The following is an 18,456-nucleotide window of genomic DNA, read 5'->3' as shown; positions in this document are numbered from 1 at the left end:
TTCAGCCTTTCGCATCCGCTCCCTGCTGCCATGCTCTTACCGACCCTCCTCGGGACACCAGGCAGGCAGGTGCTGCACAGCACAGGGTGGGGCACTTCTCGACTCTCCTGCGCTTTTGTGCAGGGCCCCTCCTCCTCTGTTCCATCAGATAAGGCCTTGGGTTCTCTCAGCTCTGATGTTCCTGCTCCCTCCCGAGGTCCGAGGTCCGAGGCAGGACCAGAATGTCCCCCCTGCTGGGAGGCCTCTGCAGGGCACAGGGTAGGGAGGAGGAAGGATGGGTGCAGCCACCCCCCACCACACTGTGCTGGGGCTTCTTCCCACCTCCGGGGGGATGAGAAGGGTGCCATCAATTAGAATTGTAACCAAAGGATTTGGTGCGGGGGGTTGCTTGGCTTCTCGCCCCAGCTTTCTCCACACTCACTCAGTCAACAAGCCCTCAGTGAGGCTCTTCCTGGGCCCGAGATGGGTCAGCCACAGACCCTTCCCCCTGGAGCTCAGCGCTGGGGGCTCTGGGTGCCGGAGATGGGCCAGTAATTGCAATGACTGTGGTAGAAGGAGGCTGAGTCAGGCTCAGTGCAGGCTCCCAGAGGAGGGGCACCCAGGACAACTGCAGACACATGTTTAAGAAGGAGGGAGGGAGAGACAGAGCTAGAGATGGAGAAAGAAACCAAGGAGAGAGAGACAGAAAGTGAGAAGGAGAGGGGAGGAGGCCGGGATTAGAGACAGAGATACGGAGAAGGGGCCGGAGAGCAGGACAGGGTGAGACTGAACACTTTAGAACATGGGGGCACCTGGGGCGACCATGTGTTCTGTGATAAGGAGGGGCATGTGGGGAAACTACCTCTGCCATTGTCTCCACCCCAGGTGCGCTGTTCCCTTCGCTGTCAAAGCTCCCTGCGACACCTCTGTCTGTAAATCTGCACACTGGAAGGCAGCTCTCAGCACACACAGCCCTTCCCGCTGGACCAGGTGCCTCCAGAGGCCACTTCTGCTCCCCTTGTACCCTTGTGACCAGCTGAGCCCCACACGGTGAGGACTCATGAGTGTCTGCAAATATGGACAATAGCTTGCCTGTACTGAGCCTGCGTATGCATCTCAAACATCAGGTTTGAACTCTGCCCACTTCGCAAGGTGGGTATTATTTGTGTCCCTTTTTTACACCTGGGGAAACAGGCTTAGAAAGGTTGAGAGTCTGGCCCACGTCCAGGTGGCTGTTTAGGGCGGAGCAGGTTGAAACCCAGTTGTCCAAACCCACCTCCTGAGCTTCTAACCACATCTCCCCTGGGCCCTCCAGCCTGCCAGACTGTCCAGGGAAGAAGTGAATGGGGGGCTGAGGAAGGGAAGCCCACCTGGAGCAGTGGTCTGGGGACTGAGCACTCCTGGCCCAGAGGAGCTGGAGAGACGGAGCAACGGCCTCACCCAGGGAAATGGAGGAAAACGGTGGTTCCTTGTTCCGCTAAGTACCCATCTCAAGCTCCTTCTCAGCGAAAGCCCATCCGACCTTCCCTCGTGGGGTGCAGGCAGCAGACATGGAGGCCTCCGGCCAGCTGAGCTGAGATCCTGAAGGCCACTGGGCAGGACCCTCCCTCCCAGAATGTGGCCCCAGGAGAGGGGCAGCGAAAGGGCCCCCAGGGCTCAGGTGCTTCCCGCCTGGGCATTTCCCTGGGCAAAGGGCCTCATTCCTTCTGGGAAGAAATTTGCATGGCTGGCCCTGGGCCAGCCTCCACCATCGTCCAGGCTGCCCTTCGCTGACACCTTCCTGGAAAACTCTCCCTAGGCCTGGCGTACTGCGCATTCTCATCTCAGTGGTGTGATGGTTAGGTGCTCATGGAATCCGATTTCTGCCAGGGACATGGGGTGCCACCCTGACCAGCAAGACTGAAATCTTGCAATTGGGCCAACCTGGGGTGTTTCCACTGCCCCTTCGACTACTGGGGAGAGTGTCCCTCAGCAGGTCTGCGGGTGCTGGCCCCGGGAGGGCCCGGCCCTGGGAGGAGAGGGTCCCCACGGGGCAAGGATCCTGACTCTGAGGAGGGGTAGTGAGGAGGAGGAAGGGGAAGAAGTCTGTGCATGGAGATGGAAATGCTTTGTCTCTGTGGGTTCTTTGTAAATTGGGCAACAATTGGCAATAAGACCTATTAGTTCACAAAAGCATGGTTTTCCTGCCACTGTGCTTCAGCTGAGCTCCCTCGTGACGGCACCCCAAACCCCACAGGCGTGTCTGAAGACTCTTGGGGACCTTCGGCTCTATGCAAGGGCCCAGCTCCAGCGAAGGCCTTGCTCCAGAAATCACGGTCATCACACTGGCTGGAAGGCAGGGAGCTCTCCATCCATCTCTTGCTCATTCTTGCTTACTTCCTGATCTCTCTCCAGGGTGGTCAGCACAGGATTGACCAAACCAATAAGAGGTCATGGGACAGGAGTCAGGGGTCAGTGACAGATTTCTAGCTGCATGATGGTGGACGAGCTACTTTGCCTGAATCCCCTCGTCTGGAATGAGGTCTAATGAGGCCATCACGGTGCTTCTGTGAAGCCATGGCTGATGTGTGAAGGGGCTGGACAGTGCCTGATCCACAGGAGGGTCCAATACTGCCGCTGAGAGCAAGAGCGGAGGCCGTCCCTGGGCCCCAGTCTCTGTATCCGGCGCTCTCAGAGAGTTCTGGGCCCGGTGGAAAAGAGCGCGCCTGGCTGCGGGCCTAACGGGAGACTCGGGGTTAGTCATTTGGTCTCCGTATCTCACTCACTGCGTGACCACAGGCAATCCTCAGTTTCCCTCTTTTTAGAGCGGAAACAGTGACTTTCTTACCTCAGAGAGCTATTGTTAGAGTCACAGGAGACAAAGTGACTGGCAGCTCTGTTCGGGGTTGAAAGTGCCATCTAAACGCTGAGATTATTATCTTCTGCCTCCTGGGATGCCCCCCACCCCCTCACACACACACGGGCACTGCATGCCTCCAAATAATGACAAACAGGCAGAGGTGTGCTGTAAACTGGCTTTCTTACAGGGAAGAATGACATGATTTATAGAATTTGCTCATTTCCATGGTGTAAATATTCCCACCATGACTGATTCCAAGCTACCAATGGTTTAACAAACCACCACGACATCCCTAAATATTTAACAAGTGGCTCTCTACCAAGCCAGTAACCTCACACCACTGGCAGGGGCAGGAAACAAGGCCTTCGTCTCCTGTCAGCCAGCCTGGAAGCCCCCATGGGAGTGGATGTCTTGGGAAATTTTTTTTTTTTTTTTTGCTGTACGCGGGCCTCTCACTGCTGTGGCCTCTCCCGTTGCGGAGCACAGGCTCCGGATGCGCAGGCTCAGCGGCCATGGCTCACGGGCCCAGCCGCTCCGCGGCATGTGGGATCTTCCCGGCCCGGGGCACGAATCTGTGTCCCCTGCGTCGGCAGGCGGACTCTCAACCACTGTGCCACCAGGGAAGCCCATTGGGAACTCCTTTTTTCCTTTACTCCATCTGGTGCTGATTCTGCCCAGATCCCTCATTTCCTTCCAACACTTCTCTTGGGGGTTGAAGCTGGAGGACTCCAGAGAGGGCAGGGTGTGGGGTTTGCTGCCCATTTGTCGGGAGGGCTTAGCTTGGACAAGCAAAGGGTCGCTGTGTGAATCTCGGGAGTGGAGAGAGGGTGGGGTCCTTGGGGAAGAGCCTCCCTCACCTGCCTGTGAAACACCAGCTCCTGCCATTACACTCGGGTTTGTACCACATCCACCTTCTTTGTATTCCTTATATTCATGCCATGCTACCGTCTCAGCATCTAGAAACCTGGGTCCTACCTCCCTGCAGGCTTTTCAAGATCTGGCCCAGCTCCTGGCACATCAGAGGTGCCCCATAGATGGATGTTGAATTAACGGGTAAGTTGATGACTCCAGGCACACAGGCTCTGGGGCGACCGGCATAGCCAGACCAGGCTCTGTCTTTCAGATTTGACACACTGCAGGCAGGATCTTTTGCCCTGCTCTGTCCTTCCTCCTCACTCATTCACCCATCCATTCAACCAATATTAATCATGAAGTGCCCGGCACACATGTAGGGCTACCTGGCCAGAGGATTTGAGGATGACTCCGAGGCTCTTTGTCTGGTGGGTTTGGTGGAAAATGGTAGGAAATATGAGAGGAGATGCAGGGCTGGAGGGAGCAGAGGAGTTCCATTTTAGATGCACTGACTGTAGTGCTTGCTGGACCTGCAGGAAGAGCTGTCCAGGGGCACAGAGACACCTGTGTGGAGCTGAGGATGGAGGAGGTGACTTTGTTAATCCTTCTTCAATAAGCGTTCCAGGCCAGAAAGCCCAGAGCGGCTTTTTGTTGTTCCTCCAGGTCACCGGATCCATGCTCCAGAGACTTGACTTGGCTCTTTCCTCTACCTGGAATTCTCTTTGTAGAAACCCTACCTTTCCTTCAGGTACCCAGGTCAAATGCTCTTTTTCAAAGTCTTCTGGGACCCTCATGATGGGAACCGGTCAGTCAGGCCTCCTTTGGCTTCCACCCTCACTCTGTTTATGCTGCCTTGCCTCTTTCCAGGTGGCCTGTGCCTACCCCTGTCCCCCATTGTGCCATGAGCTCCTGAGGGCAAGGACGGACCCCTCTTCTCTGTGTCCCTCATGGCACCCACCAGTTCTGGCATGAAAGAGTGAATGAATGAACGTTGATAACAGATCAGTTGAACTTTGTCTTCTGGGCAGGCCCACCCCCTTCATCAGCTTCCCCTGCAGATGGCCTGGGGGCTGCTGGGCAGGTGTTCAGCTGAGCACATCCCTGGCCTGAGGCTGGGCCTTCCCGAAGACACAGCATGCAAACAGTCTGCCCTGTTGCCTGCCGCAGTCCTGCCTCCAGGGCGGCCCTTAAGCTCAGCCTCTCTGTTTTGGCCCCAGGTTCTCTGTGTTCCTGCCAGCAGATATAAGAGGATCTAGAGGCCTCTGACCTCCCAACACATCCCTTTTCTAATTTGCACTTGGAGATACAGACATGGGTTGTGACATTTCTTAGTTCTTTTATAATCATGGAAAGGCAAAGCCAAATTGCTAATTTACATAAAAAGATGTTTCAGTGCTCCTGAGAACTAGCCAGTTTTGTATTACTTCATTATTTTTGAAACAGCTTATTGCAATTATTGATGAAAGCAACTTTTAATGTTGTGACACTGTATTTCCAAACAATGAGAGACCCTGGATCTGTCACCCCAAAGCCTGGCTGGTGATTCTGGTGCTGAACCTTGGACCCCACTCTTGTGCCCATCAAGCAGGATCCCTGGTCAGACACCACTGTCGTGCCTTGGCAGCATCCACACCCAGACAGAAGGGCCCCACAGCCTCCCTGAGGGCCTCAAAGACTTGGGCTGGCTCTGCTTCTCCATGGCCAAGTGCTGCTCGCTACATGCCCACTCTCAACAGTGCTGTCTCCCTAGGTCTTGCCCCTCTGCTCCAAGAAATGGTTTTTGTACCAAGTAGTCTAAGCAAAGAATCAAGACCAGCTTTTCAGGACAAGCAGATTTCAGAATAACATATTGTCCAGACTAAACAGTAGAGGGAATGTTTAGATGACCTGCGATTTCCCTCATCGTTAGTACCTGACTTCTTCACTTAGCATCTCCTGGAACTAAGTTCACATCAATACATGCAGGGTGGCCTGCTCTTTCTGGGGCCTTCAGTGTGTCCCCCTGTAGGCACAGAACCATGCTCTATGTCAGAGGTTCCCAACCTTTTTGGCACCAGGGACCAGTTTCGTGGAAGACAATTTTTTCATGGAACGGGGCGGGGAGGGGCTGGTAAAGGAGTGTTGTTCAGGCGGTAATGTGAGCGATGGGGAGCGGCAGGTGAAGCTTTGCACGCTCGCTGCCGATCACCTCCTGCCATGCAGACCAGTACTTGTCCGTGGCCCGGGGGTCAGGGACCCTTGCTCTGTGTGACCCCCACACACACACACCGTGATGGACATTTAGTTTGCTTGCAATCAGTGAACGATAAGCAGGGCTGCACTGGAGACCCCTGTATGTGAGCCATTGTGCATCAAGGGAGTGTATTTAAGAGATGTAGAAGCAGACTTCTAGTTTTAGAATTTAAAACCAGCTTCCTGAAATAGGGTCGGCTTGTGTACTGAGGACAAAATAGGACATTTATCAAAATGAGATTCCCATCTCCCATCTCATACTGCCACAAAACAAAACAAAAACAAAACAAGTGGTAGGCTATCCTTTACATTGGTAAATGAGGGAACCGGGAGACAGCTGTTGGTCACTGAGGCCTCTGGCTCTGTTTTCTGGGAGTCGTGTTGTGGTCTCAGGAGGGCCCCATGGGCAGCCTGGGTCAGGCAGTGGGCAGCCTCTTGTCACCTCCGCTAGCTGTGCCCGCCTGCTGCGGACCTCGGGACAGGCAGCGAGTCCCCTTTCGAACGCTGGGCTGGCTGCTGCATGCAGATGGAGGGGCATCCTTCTGTCCTAACGGGCTCCCCAGCACTTTAGATACCATCTGTACAGTCAAGATGATCCACAAAGGTTCACCTTAGGACCGCTTCTCTGTGTCCCACTCTCTAGGAAGCACTGAGACCAGAGGGAGGGCAGAACTTAGGGGCTGCAGACTAGTGGGAGAGGAAAAACATCCCCAATCCAGGCAGCACCAGGGCAGACTTGAGAGGTGGGTGTGGGCTGGGTATCCTCTCGGGTGTGCCAAGCCCAGCCCAGGCACCATTCCGGCTTCCTCTGTCCTCTCCCCGCTGCTGCTTCCCTTCAAGCAACTAGTAGACCTGGGGAGGGGGAGGGGGAGGGGGAGGCGGGGCGGGGGCGCTTATTGGGCCGCAGGGCGTGGCTAACCTCGTGAGGTCACCAAGCGCTGGATAAACGGGTGCAGAGCGAGCGCAGGTGGCAGAGCCTTCGTTCCCGGAGTCGCCTCAAGAGCCCAGACATGAAGCTCTTCTTCCCCGCCCTGCTGTCCCTTGGGGCCCTTGGTGAGTGCGGGTACCTGGGGGCACGCCCCTCCGGGCGGGCGTCCGGGTCCCCTGGCCCCTCAGTGAGGGCATCCTGGTCCCGCGCACCGCCAGGTGGGCACCAGCGCCTGCAGCGGGGGAGGAGCCCGGGAGTGGGCCGGCTCCCGCCCACTCTCCTGGGGAGGGGCTCGAGCAGGGCTCCGCGAAGCAGGTTGGGTCTTTTCCCTAGAGCTGGCAGAGCTCCCCGAAGGGTCTTCCGGGTCCCTGTCCCATTTTGTCCTACCCATAGTACTGTTACATGCGTATACATGGAGGGGGACAATGAGACTCAGAGAGGGTGAGCGACTTGCCCAAGATACACAGGAGACTGGAGATGGGATCCCAGCTCCTGCAAGGACTATGTAACTTGCGCAAGAGTCTTTCTGAACCTTAGTTTCATTTAAAAATGGTCCAATTCTCTTCCCACACAGCTGTGAGGAGGGGGCAGGGTCCACCTGCTCTGTGGTAGGCAAAGGTGTACACAAGCCTCCCACTGCAGAAGGTCAGGGGTGGTGGCACAGACTCTGCTGATGGGACCCTTCTGCCAGAGGGTGTGAGAGAGGTGATTGGTTTCTGGTTTTTAATGTGCCAGGACTAGAAGGGGACTAAACAGAAGGACTAAACAATTGTTAGTTCTGTACCCAAGTATCTGAAATAATTTCTGGGATGTTCCCAGGACACTCACCTATGATGGACATTAGTGATGTAAATGTGAGGGCAGGGCTTCCTGCAGTGGAGGGGGAGGGTCCAGGGCAGCAGCGGTAAGGGCTCGAGGGCATCAGCACCTAGGCAGTGTGTGTGCATGAGGCTCAGAGTGAAAGCCCAGGTGTCACCCCCTTCCCCCAGCGGCAGCCCAGTGCAGCCTCCTCCTGTCCTAGGGCATCTACTCTGGGCTGGGAGCTTCCTGGATGAAAAGGGGTGGCTAAAGGATAGCAATGAGCTTATGCCCCCAAACCTGTCCCTGTCTTTTCTGGTCCCCTTCTCCAAATTCCTTCCCATGGGTATTGGTTATTTCTCTCTTCTCTAAGGCAGGATTGGCCTAGCCAGGACCAACTGCTCAGGACCAACTTCCCTTCTGCTCCCTGACACGTGGCCTGCTTGGGCCCACAGCACAGGGTCAGGGCCACCTGGGAGAGGCCCGTAGGGCCTCCTAGGAAAGCCTTGCTTTCCTAGAGGTGGTTACGGGCGGTGGTCTGGATTCTGGCTCAGAGTTGCACCACTGGGTTCCATTTTCACTTGAATCTTTGGTTGTCTTGGCCCCCACAGAGGTCTGCAGTTTAAATCCTGCAGTCCATGGGATGGTGGCCAACGTCCCAAAGTGTCACGGAATCCCTTGTCCTACCCAGTGGAAGGAGTGGCAGCTGCCCTAGGGGATTCCTGCCCTGCTTCTCATGTGTGTCCTGGCTGGCAAAGGCTGGGTGGGGTGGGAAGAGTAACTCCATCCCAGCCCCTGCCTTTGAGACAGGGGCACTACATGTCTGCACAGAAGGAATCTGAGGATTTGTACTTTCAGGAAGATTCCTTCGAGGCTCAGGTGGGCAGCATCTGAGTGACTGAGACAGATCAGGAGCAAGGCTAGGGATACAGGAGGGGCCAGGCCCAGACCTGCTTCAGGGAGCGTTTTGTCTTGAGAGGGGCACATAGCTTCAGAGCTGGCTGGTGGGAGCTGTGGAGGGGATGAGCAGAATGCTGTGTTCTGCACCCGGCCCTGGTGTTTGGGGGGGCTGGGGACTGTGGATCTCAGAAAACCTCTCAGTGACGCTTTAGTTTCTTCGTTCATCCCCTCCCAGGGGAGCAAACGAGCTCTTCCCCATGTTCCCATTCCTGCCCCTGCTCACGCCCTCCCCCCAGCTTGAGACGTGGTCTTCGTTTTGCTCTCTCCCTTCAGGTCCCATCTATTACTAAGCTAACTTTGGACACCAACTCCTTATTTGGGCCCTGTTCTCCATTCTCGATGCCTTTCTGCCTGGTTCCCAGGTTTCAGTCCACTTGTCCCTGCCCTCCCAATGAGTCACTGCTCCACTGCTTCCCAATAAGAACTTCTTGGGCCAGCATTGGAGGCTCTCCATGATCTGACCCCAAACACTTTACCAGCCCCATCTCCATGGCAGCCCGTCTCTAACCCAGTTAGCCTAAATAGGCAGGGGGTTTGGTGTCTGACTGCCTAGGTTCAAATCCTAGATCCTAACTTATTAGTTGTGAAACCTTGGGCAAGCCACATAACTAGTTGAAGCCACAGTTTCATCACCTGGAAAATGCGGATATCAGCAAAATTCACAATAAGGAGGGGCTGGGAGGTTGGAAGGAGACAGAACACATGAAGGGCTGAGTAAAGACCTGCGTAGAATGTGCTTGCAACTGTCGTTGTGCACGTGGCCCATTGTTCCCACCTCTTGGAATGCCCCCACCCCCCCATTATTGGCTGAGGTCATGGGGACATCACTCCTGGCTTGGTATTTGTTCTCTTCTAGAGCATTCATCATACTTAGCGTCCTCTTTGGGGGCTTTTGCCTCTCCAGATGGGAGGTGAGAGCTGGTGCTGTCTGCTTGCACGTTCCTCTGCATATCACTCAGTGCTGTGTATACAGAGAGCATCCAGGACGTGCTATTGGGTCACAAACGGCTGAATCTGATAAGGCCAGTTCTCACTTCGGGACAGTTCCAGGAAGGTTTCCAAGGATAGATTACACCCCCAGAGGTGTCCCTGGGATGACGGCTGGTGGAGGAAGGGTGTGGCAGCCACACCCTTGGCGGGTGTCTCAATACCCTGGTGGGTCTGACTGCGCAGGGGAAGGCTCATGAATAGGAGGTTGCAGAGGGCTGAATGGTCCACCCCAAAGCACATCCTAAAGGGGAGGCGGCTTTTGCAACCAAGAGTTTTTTGTTTTTGGTAACGGCTTTACTGAGGTATATTTTCCATATCATAAAATTCACCTATTTAAAGTGTACAATTTAACGATTTTTAGGAACTTTACCAAGTGGTGCAACCATCACGGTAAATTAGTTTTAGAACATTTCCATCCCCCCATAAGAGTCCTCTCTCTGGTACAGTGGTGAACGGTGATAACTCAGGCAAACCCACCCAAACTGACAACACCTACTGCAGCTACTGACAAGGCGTGCGATGCATTTTCCTTTGTTCCTTTGGCATCCTCTGGGAGACGCTCGTAGCCACAACAATCCAGAGAGACCCAGATTCCAGGTGGGACGTTGCCACTGCTGAGCAGCCATCACTCAGTGTCCTCGAGAGTCAGATTCCACACCAGAAACACAGGAGTAATCATCCCTTCCCTGCCTGCCTCCCAGGTTCCAGGGGAGAAAGCAGGTAGAAGAACTCCATAAACCGATAGAAGGCAGCATCATTGTTTTTTTTCAGGGAATAGGAAGTATGTCAGTCATAGGAAGGCAACGATCCAGATCGTCTCCTCTAATTTGTTGAGAAGTACAGCCCTCTGGCCAGCATGGTGTTGTCATTAGGCTAGCAAGACACCTCCATTTGAGGAGAGTGGCCTGACTTAGCCACAGAATGGAGAGGGAAGGGGAGGACAACTCCATGAGAGGGTGAGGCCGTCTCTTCCATGGGCAGTGGTGGAGCCCTCACTCCTCGGCTTCTTTCTCCCAGGACTGTGTCTGGCTGTCCCTACGAAAAATGTTCGATGGTGCGCCATATCACTACCAGAGTGGTTAAAATGCTACCGATGGCGATGGAGGATGAAAAGACTGGGTACTCCCTCTGTCACCTGTGTGTGGAGGACCTCTCGCTTTGAATGTATCCAGGCCATTGCAGTAAGTCCATGCCATAGGTTGGGTGGGACCAGACTGAAAGGGACAGGATCCGAGCGCAATAGAATATGTGTTCTCCCTGCTCCCTCTGTCCTTCTTCATGGAAACCTGTAAGCTGGGAGCTGTCCTCTCTCATAGGACATGATGCTATTTTGAAAGCAGAAATTAACATTCTGAAGTGGAGAACCACGTGTAGGGAAACTGGGATTGCCACAGAAATTGTGAATAAGCCAAAAATTTGAAAGCACCAGAGTGAATATGCGGCAGCTCTGACAAGTGACTGCCATTTACACTCTATAAAGAACTCTAAGTCAATTGGTAAGAAACGTAGGATCATATAAGAAAAACAACACGAGGAGATGGAGTTCATAATGAATAAAAATACTTACGAAAATGTTCCCCTTCATAATCAAGAGAAATACAAATCTAAGCAATTTGTTAGCACTCGCATTTCCTGAATAATAACCCTTAATAAAATGAAACCCTGGCCCACTGGTGAGTCTATAGTGAAATTGATCCTCATAGCGAGTGGCATTCCAGGTTAGAAACGAGTCAGCTGGAAAGCAGAATGGCAATGACAGTCAAGGCCTTGAAGATAAAATGCCTATTGTCTGGGCAATCCCACCCTCAGATGCCTATCCGAAGGCAACAGGTCATCAGAAGGAAAAACAAGCTATGAGGACAAAGCTGTCCATAAAAGTACAGTTTTAACAGCAAAGAGTTAGAAGGAACCCAAGTGGTGAACATTGGAGGGAATTTTTAAAATTTAGCTTAATAAATTACGGAACAGCCACATTTATAATGAAATATCATGAAATCAATAAAGGCACTAGAGAAGTAAGAAAATGTAGTCAGTTTTAGATGAATAAAACAGTCCGCAAAACATTATCTATACCAGGTTGCAAATATGAGAAATAGGTAAGCATATGAGGGGTAATATGCCAAAGGGAATGAACGTGGTCTATTATTATGATAAGTTTAAGATATATTAAGAGTTAAAAATTCTATTCAATAAACAAGAACTTAAAAGAAATATAGAGCAAAAACAGGGGAGAAAGCACCTAGAACAACTTTTAATATAAATGACCGCGAAGGTTGCGATCCACGGAGAGATCTAAGCCACGTGAAAAAGCGGCCACCCGCCAGCCTCAGGAGTCAAAGCAGTTCCCCTGGGGCTCATTACCCAAAAAGAGGGGCCTTGGGCTTGTGCCACCTCTCATGGCACCTGCGAGGACATGACTGAAAGCTGACCCTTTGGAAGATCCTTCCAGCCATGGAGGCTTCTGACCTTCTGAAGTTCACTTGCGTGGCTCAGCGTGGGTTTTCTCCTAATCCGGTCTGGTCTCTGCTTTCAGGCAAAAAAGGCAGATGCTGTGACCCTGGATGGTGGTTTGGTGTTTGAGGCAGGCCTGGACCCCTACAAACTGCGGCCGGTAGCGGCAGAGGTCTATGGGACAGAAGAGCGTGAGTTGCCCCTGGGGACCCAGAAGGTGGGGTGGCCTGGGCCCTGGGCTCCGTGGAGTCAGAGTGGATGAGCCACAGAGGTGATGTCTCGGGCAGCATCACACTTACAGGGAATGGAGTCCCTGGGCTCTTTGGGCCGGTCACTGACCCACCGGGGAAACAGAGCAGGCTCTGGGCTGCGGTGACCAGGTGAAACGGCAGCACACACTCCCCTTCCCACTGGGGGCTCGGTCAGCGTGGGCTGTTTCTCTCCCTCCGGTCCAGGCTAAGAGCTCTCGATTCTTTCTGCTCTTTTGCAGAGCCCCAAACCCAGTATTATGCCGTGGCTGTAGTGAAGAAGGGCAGCAACTTTCAGCTGAACCAGCTACAAGGCCGGAAGTCCTGCCACACGGGCTTTGGCAGGTCCGCCGGGTGGAACATACCTATGGGGACACTTCGCCCGTTCTTGAACTGGACAGGGCCACCTGAGCCCCTCCAGAAAGGTAAGATGGCTGGGGGAGGGGTGTTGGGGGTGATCTCTGGCCGGGGTCTCTACTCCAGTGGCACATACACAAGCCACTTCGGGATGGCCCAGGTGGACGTGTGGGATGACTCCGAGGCAGGGGTGAAGTTAACTGATGTGAAGCCTGCAGGGGCAGGGTCTACCCGCATCAGCAGCCCTGCGAGGTGGCAGCTGAGTCTGTTCTCAGCCAAAGTACATCTCTCTGAGCTGCTAGCTTTGCAAACGCTGACAGGCAGGGGTGGAGGGAGTGCACACTGGGGGGTGCCACTGGCTGTGGCCCGGTGGGCTCACACTCTGGTTCATTTCTCTCTGTTCAACAGCTGTGGCCAAATTCTTCTCTGCCAGCTGTGTTCCCTGCGTGGATGGCAAAGAGTACCCCAACCTCTGTCAGCTGTGCACAGGGACAGGGAGAAATAAATGTGCCTGCTCCTCCCAGGAACCATATTTTGGCTATTCTGGTGCCTTCAAGTGAGTGAGACTGTCCTCCTCTCCCCAGCGGCCCACATGTCCTCCGGCTAGGAAGCGCTTGTGTCTCTGGTCCCAAATAGAGCTCAGTCAGCTAGTGGGGACCATCGAGGAGGTCCAGTCCTACTGCTGTGCAGACAGAGAAACTGAGTCCGAAGAGGGTGCCCAGTGCACCTTCCCAGTGCACTTTTCCCTCTAGCCCCCCAGGCCCGACATGTGCCCTTTTACCTCTGCACCAGCCCCATGAGCAGCCATCTGGCCAGTGGCCCCTTCTGTCCCCCCAGACAACCCTGAATCGGGCTTTGTCCCTCTGTTGTCCTGGGTTCCTCCTGCTGACTCTGTCCCCTCCGTAACCACAGAGGGACTGAAGGAGTCTTGTCATGAGAAGACCAGTCCCAGGCTCCTGGCCAGGCAGGGCAGCCTGGCCTGTCCCAGAGCCAGGAGGCGGTGGGCTCCTCCTGACTGACTGGCCCCAGCGCCTCTCTGCAAACCCCCCACCCAACTGATGCTGCCCCTGTTCCCCCATCTGCCTCTCGGACTCAAGCATTTTGCGCAGGGAGGCCTCCTTGCTTCTCCACTGGCCAGGGCACATCTGCCACTTAGTCCTGGGAGAAAAAAGCTACATGGCTAAGGACACTACTTTTACCCTCTGGTGTAGAGGCTTCGAAACTCTTTTACGTAGAAGGACAAAGTTTGGCCCTCTCAGCCCTTAAAGCAGAAAGCAGGGGTCTCCGGCCAGCACCTGAGCCCTTCTTCCTCAGAATTCACCTGGAGGTGACCCCTGAAGCCTTCCCAGTGGGGATGCCCCAAAGCCTGAGGGCCCTGCCCTCCACAGATCAGGAGCCCACAGAAGACAAGCCGCAGGACCCTGTTCCACAGGGAGGCACGAGGAAGAAGTCGGGGAGGGCCGCTCTGTGCTGACCCTTCTGGTGCTTTCTCATCCCACAGGTGTCTGCAGGACGGGGCTGGAGATGTGGCTTTCGTGAAAGACAGTACAGTGTTTGGTAAGAGAGGAAGAGCCACGGGTACTGCCTCCTTTCCTTTTCTTTCCTTATTTTATTTCATTTCATTTTATTGTAATTCCAAGTCGTGAGCTAATTTGACTCCTCACTTCCTGGCCCCACGATCATCAAGGTTCCCTACAGAGCATAGCTCTTATTTTATGTTATTTCATGGAATAATTCAATGGAATGTGGAATAATTCAGTGGAATGTGTTCTTACTTTATGTTATTTCTAAATGATCAGTTTTCTTGAAATCTCCCATGCCCGCTGTCTTTCTCTTCCCCCTCAAAGACGCCCATGCCAACGTATTTGACACGTGTCCTCCGAGATATATAGGTGGTCTTGCAAAATATGTAGTGCTGGTTTGTGTTTCTGGATTCTAAGCTCACAGAAGCTTTACTGATCGTTATCGATCATGATGTGATCAAGGTTTTCCGCTCAGCATTTTGTTTTGGAGATTTATCTGTGTTGTTGTACTTGTCTGGTTCAGTGGTTCTAATAGATGAGAAATGCTCCATGGAAAGCAGACATCACTTTTTTTTTTTTTTTTTGGCTGCATTGGGTCTTCGTTGCTGCGTGTGGGCGTTCTCTAGTTGCAGCAAGCGGGAGCTACTCTTCGTTGAGGTGCCCGGGCTTCTCATTGTGGTGGCTTCTCTTGTGGAGCACGGGCTCTTTGCACGTGGGCTTCAGTAGTTGCAGTGTGCGGGCTGAGTAGTTGTGGCTCGCGGGCTCTAGAGCGCAGGCTCAGTAGTTGTTGCATCTAAGCGCACGGGCTTAGTTGCTCCGCAGCATATGGGATCTTCCCGGACCAGGGATCAAACCCGTGTCCCCTGCACTGGTAAGCGGGTTCTTACCCGCTGCGCCACCAGGGAAGTCCACACACATCACATTTTATTATCTATGGTTGTAAAGCAATAGATGTGTCATTGTTGGTTTATTTTGCATTTCTCTGACGTCTAGTGAGTTTGATCATCTCAATATATTTGCTAGTAGTTTGGGCTTCCCTTTCTTCTTTTATGATCTCTGACTATTTTCCTCTTGATTTTCATGTCTGTTTCTTCATGATTTTGATTCAAGGCTAGGCATTCCTTCTCTCTAGATATCCAGCCATTGTTGGTTCTAGACTTTAGGAACGTCTTTTCTCAGTCAAAAAATCTGTCAGTAGCACCTTTGTTGAACAGAAGCCCTTGATATTGATAAGGTCAAATTGGTCACTTTTGCCCTGCTGGTTTGTGTTTTGGGGACTTTTAAAGATGCCCTCTTCCCTCCAGATCATAAATATTTTCTACAATAAGATTTATAGACTCCCCTCCCTAACACACACTTGTTTGTTCATACGTACTCTACCTAGGAAATCAGGTATGGATTTAGCTTCAGCATTTCCCCCCTTTAGAGTGAGATCATTTTCCTTACAGTAACGACTATAAAAAATTCCACCCTTTTCCTACTGATATGTGGAGCCTCCTATACATCAAGCTTGTTTATAATCATGGATCAGTTTCTGAGCTATTTTGTTTCATTGGTCTATTTGTATTTTTCTGCATTTATTACTCTGGCTTGTAATGGTTCTTAATAGCTTGTGGGGGTCTGGGGAGAGAGAGCGTGCACGCAAGCGCCTTCCCCCAACACTTTGCTATTTATTTTCTAACTAAAATTTTAGAATTATTTTGTTGAATTTCTAAAAACATCATACTTTAAGTAGAATTGTATTGAATTTAAATTGATTCATGAAAAATTGACATATTTATGTCAAACTGTCCAATCCCTGACCATGATAAATCTCTCCCTTCTTTTTTTTTAAAAATAAATTTATTTATTTATTTTTGGCTGCATTGGGTCTTCGTGCTGCGCACAGGTTCCTCCTTGTGCTGGCTTCGCTTGTTGCGGAGCACGGGCTCTAGGCGCGTGGGCTTCAGTAGTTGTGGCTCGCTGGCTTCAGTAGTTGTGGTTCACGGGCTCTAGAGCACAGGCTCAGTAGTTATGGCACATGGGCTTAGTTGCTCTGCGGCATATGGGCTCTTCCCGGACCAGGGATCGAACCCGTGTCCCCTGCATTGGCAGGCGGATTCCCAACCACTGCGCCACCAGGGAAGCCCAATCTCTCCCTTTTGATCACACCTCTTTTTATGTCCCTTAATAGAACTTACAGAACTTAACGTTTTTCTCTTGGTCTCCTGCATTGTTTGTTTTTGTTTTATTTTGGCTGCGCAGCACGGCTGCAGGATCTCAGTTCTCCAACCAGGGATTGAACCCAGGCCACGGCAGTGAAAGCACCGAGTCCTAACCCCTAGGCCCCCAGGGAACTCCTTCCTGCGTTGTTTAATGAGGCTAATTACCAGCTATTCAATGGTTTTAGTTGCTATTATAGTATCATATTCTGTATTAGTTTCTGTTTTATTATTGCTAATGAGAGTAACACTTGATTTTTGTAGTGTTGCCTTGCTGGACTCTCTTGTTAGTTTTATTAGTTTTTTCTTGGTTTCATTGGCTTTTCTATGTAGGTGAGTACCTCATCTTTAAAAAATTAGAGTTTGTCTTTTTCCCAGTGCTTACATCTCTTATTTCTTTAGTAAATTGTGAAATCCAGGTCGTCTGATACTGTGTTGGCAACATGACAGCTTTGCCTTGTTCCTGATTTTGAAGTGACTGTTTAAATTTTCTTCTTTTAGAATGATTTTGCTGTAGATATTTTGATATGTGGCATTTATCAAGTTTAATACCTTTGCCAAGTTCTCTATGTTACTTGTTTTCCAAAACTAAAAAAAAGCACATATAGATGTTGAACATACAAATGCTTTTGCTGCACCTACTAGGATTAAGATGATCTCATGGTTTTCCTTTAACCCATTCTTGTCATGAATTACTTTAGCTTCTTTGACATTCAGCCATTCTTTTGTGAATGGAATAAACTGATAAACCTTAATCCTGATCTATTAGTTTTAAAATACTCTGTTATATTGAGTTCGCCAATTATTTTAGATTTTTGTGTTTATGTTCATAAGTAAAATAGGTCTGTAATTATTCCCTCCTGTACTTCTTTCTCTGATTTTGAGATCAAGATTATACTAAGCTCATAAAACAACTTGGGTCAGTTTCCGTCACTTTATGTATTCTGAAGCAGTTTACATGTGATATAGATGAACAGTTCCAAATTGGGATGAACTCACTCATAAAAATAATCTTTTCTTTTGATACACCCAAGTGTTGAGAAGTGGCTCAACTGTATTTCTTGCTTTAAAATTTTTCTTGTTTTTATTCTTGCTGGAGATGTGGGTAAGGCAGCAGCCCCTGGCTGGCCCCCTGGGCTTGTCTCCGTCATGTGACCCTTTTCTAGGTGGAGTTGCCGGGGAAACAGATGGGTCTGGTTCAGCCTCCTTGACTTGCCAGGCAGGAGTTGCAGCAACCCCAGGGCCTGTATGATGCAATCAGAGGAACGTGGGCTTTGCCCCTAAGGCTTTCTGGGCACTGTCTTTACCTTTCTGGACATTCTGGAGCAATCCACTGCCTTTCTGACGCCCAGTTTTGTCAACTGTGTAAGATGTCTCCTCCAGCTCAAATTCTATGGGGGAAGGGGGACTACAGCTCACGGCTACTGTCTGGGGTTGCCTCATCTGGCCTCCCCTCCACCTCCCTCTTTCCCTAGAGAACCTGCCAGCGAAGGTTGACAGGGACCAGTATGAGCTGCTCTGCCCAAACAATACTCGGAAGCCAGTGGATGCATTCAAGGAGTGCCACCTAGCCCAGATCCCTTCTCATGCTGTTGTGGCCCGAAGTGTGGATGGCAAGGAGGACTTGATCTGGAACCTTCTCCTCAAGGCACAGGTATCCCCACCCAGAGTACCCCTAACCTGCTTGGATTTGGTGGTGGGGGGGTTTCCTTCCTTCTTTCCCTAACTACCTGCCACTGTAGAAGTCCTCTGTAGCCCCACTGCACAGATGCAGCGGCTTGCCTGTCTCTAGGCCATACTCCACACAGCAGGAACAACGAAGCCCCTTCTAGCATTACGGACTGGTGGTGTCTCATGGGCTGGAGTAGAAGCAGGGGGAGGACAATGCAATATTCTCAGGACTCTAAGGTGCTTGGAACCCAGCAACTTTTTAAAGATGAAGCCATAACTGAGCTATGTCACAGGGATGGCTGGAGTCCCTCTATGGGAGGAAGTCAACCAAGGTTCCTCCTCTCAGAGTCATCCCTAAGTTCCAGATGTTCTTTTTCAACATCGTGTTTTTGTTTCCTATTTACCACTGACATCATAATTCTCTTTT

At 51.6% G+C, this 18,456-nt stretch overlaps 1 protein-coding gene across 3 annotated transcripts in view; it reads left to right on the top strand.

Moving 5' to 3' along the window:
• LTF (lactotransferrin) overlaps window positions 1-18,456 on the top strand; it is a 47,788-nt gene that overhangs the window by 12,389 nt on the left and 16,943 nt on the right. Inside the window, exons 3-9 of one of the 3 annotated variants that reach the window (XM_067754118.1) lie at window positions 865-1,131; window positions 10,596-10,759; window positions 12,112-12,220; window positions 12,520-12,702; window positions 13,043-13,190; window positions 14,136-14,191; window positions 17,834-18,012. In XM_067754118.1, coding sequence (XP_067610219.1) covers window positions 10,685-10,759; window positions 12,112-12,220; window positions 12,520-12,702; window positions 13,043-13,190; window positions 14,136-14,191; window positions 17,834-18,012 — 750 coding nt within the window. In that variant the 5' untranslated portion in view covers window positions 865-1,131; window positions 10,596-10,684. Of the gene's footprint in view, window positions 1-864; window positions 1,132-6,810; window positions 6,956-10,595; window positions 10,760-12,111; window positions 12,221-12,519; window positions 12,703-13,042; window positions 13,191-14,135; window positions 14,192-17,833; window positions 18,013-18,456 lie in introns of those variants that run through there. The other 2 variants (XM_067754117.1, XM_067754119.1) reach the window with 2 other exon arrangements.

The sequence above is a fragment of the Pseudorca crassidens genome, chromosome 10 (assembly GCF_039906515.1).
Source record: "Pseudorca crassidens isolate mPseCra1 chromosome 10, mPseCra1.hap1, whole genome shotgun sequence".
In the NCBI taxonomy this organism is placed as follows: domain Eukaryota; kingdom Metazoa; phylum Chordata; class Mammalia; order Artiodactyla; family Delphinidae; genus Pseudorca; species Pseudorca crassidens.
This window is presented reverse-complemented; position numbering and strand designations above follow the sequence as displayed.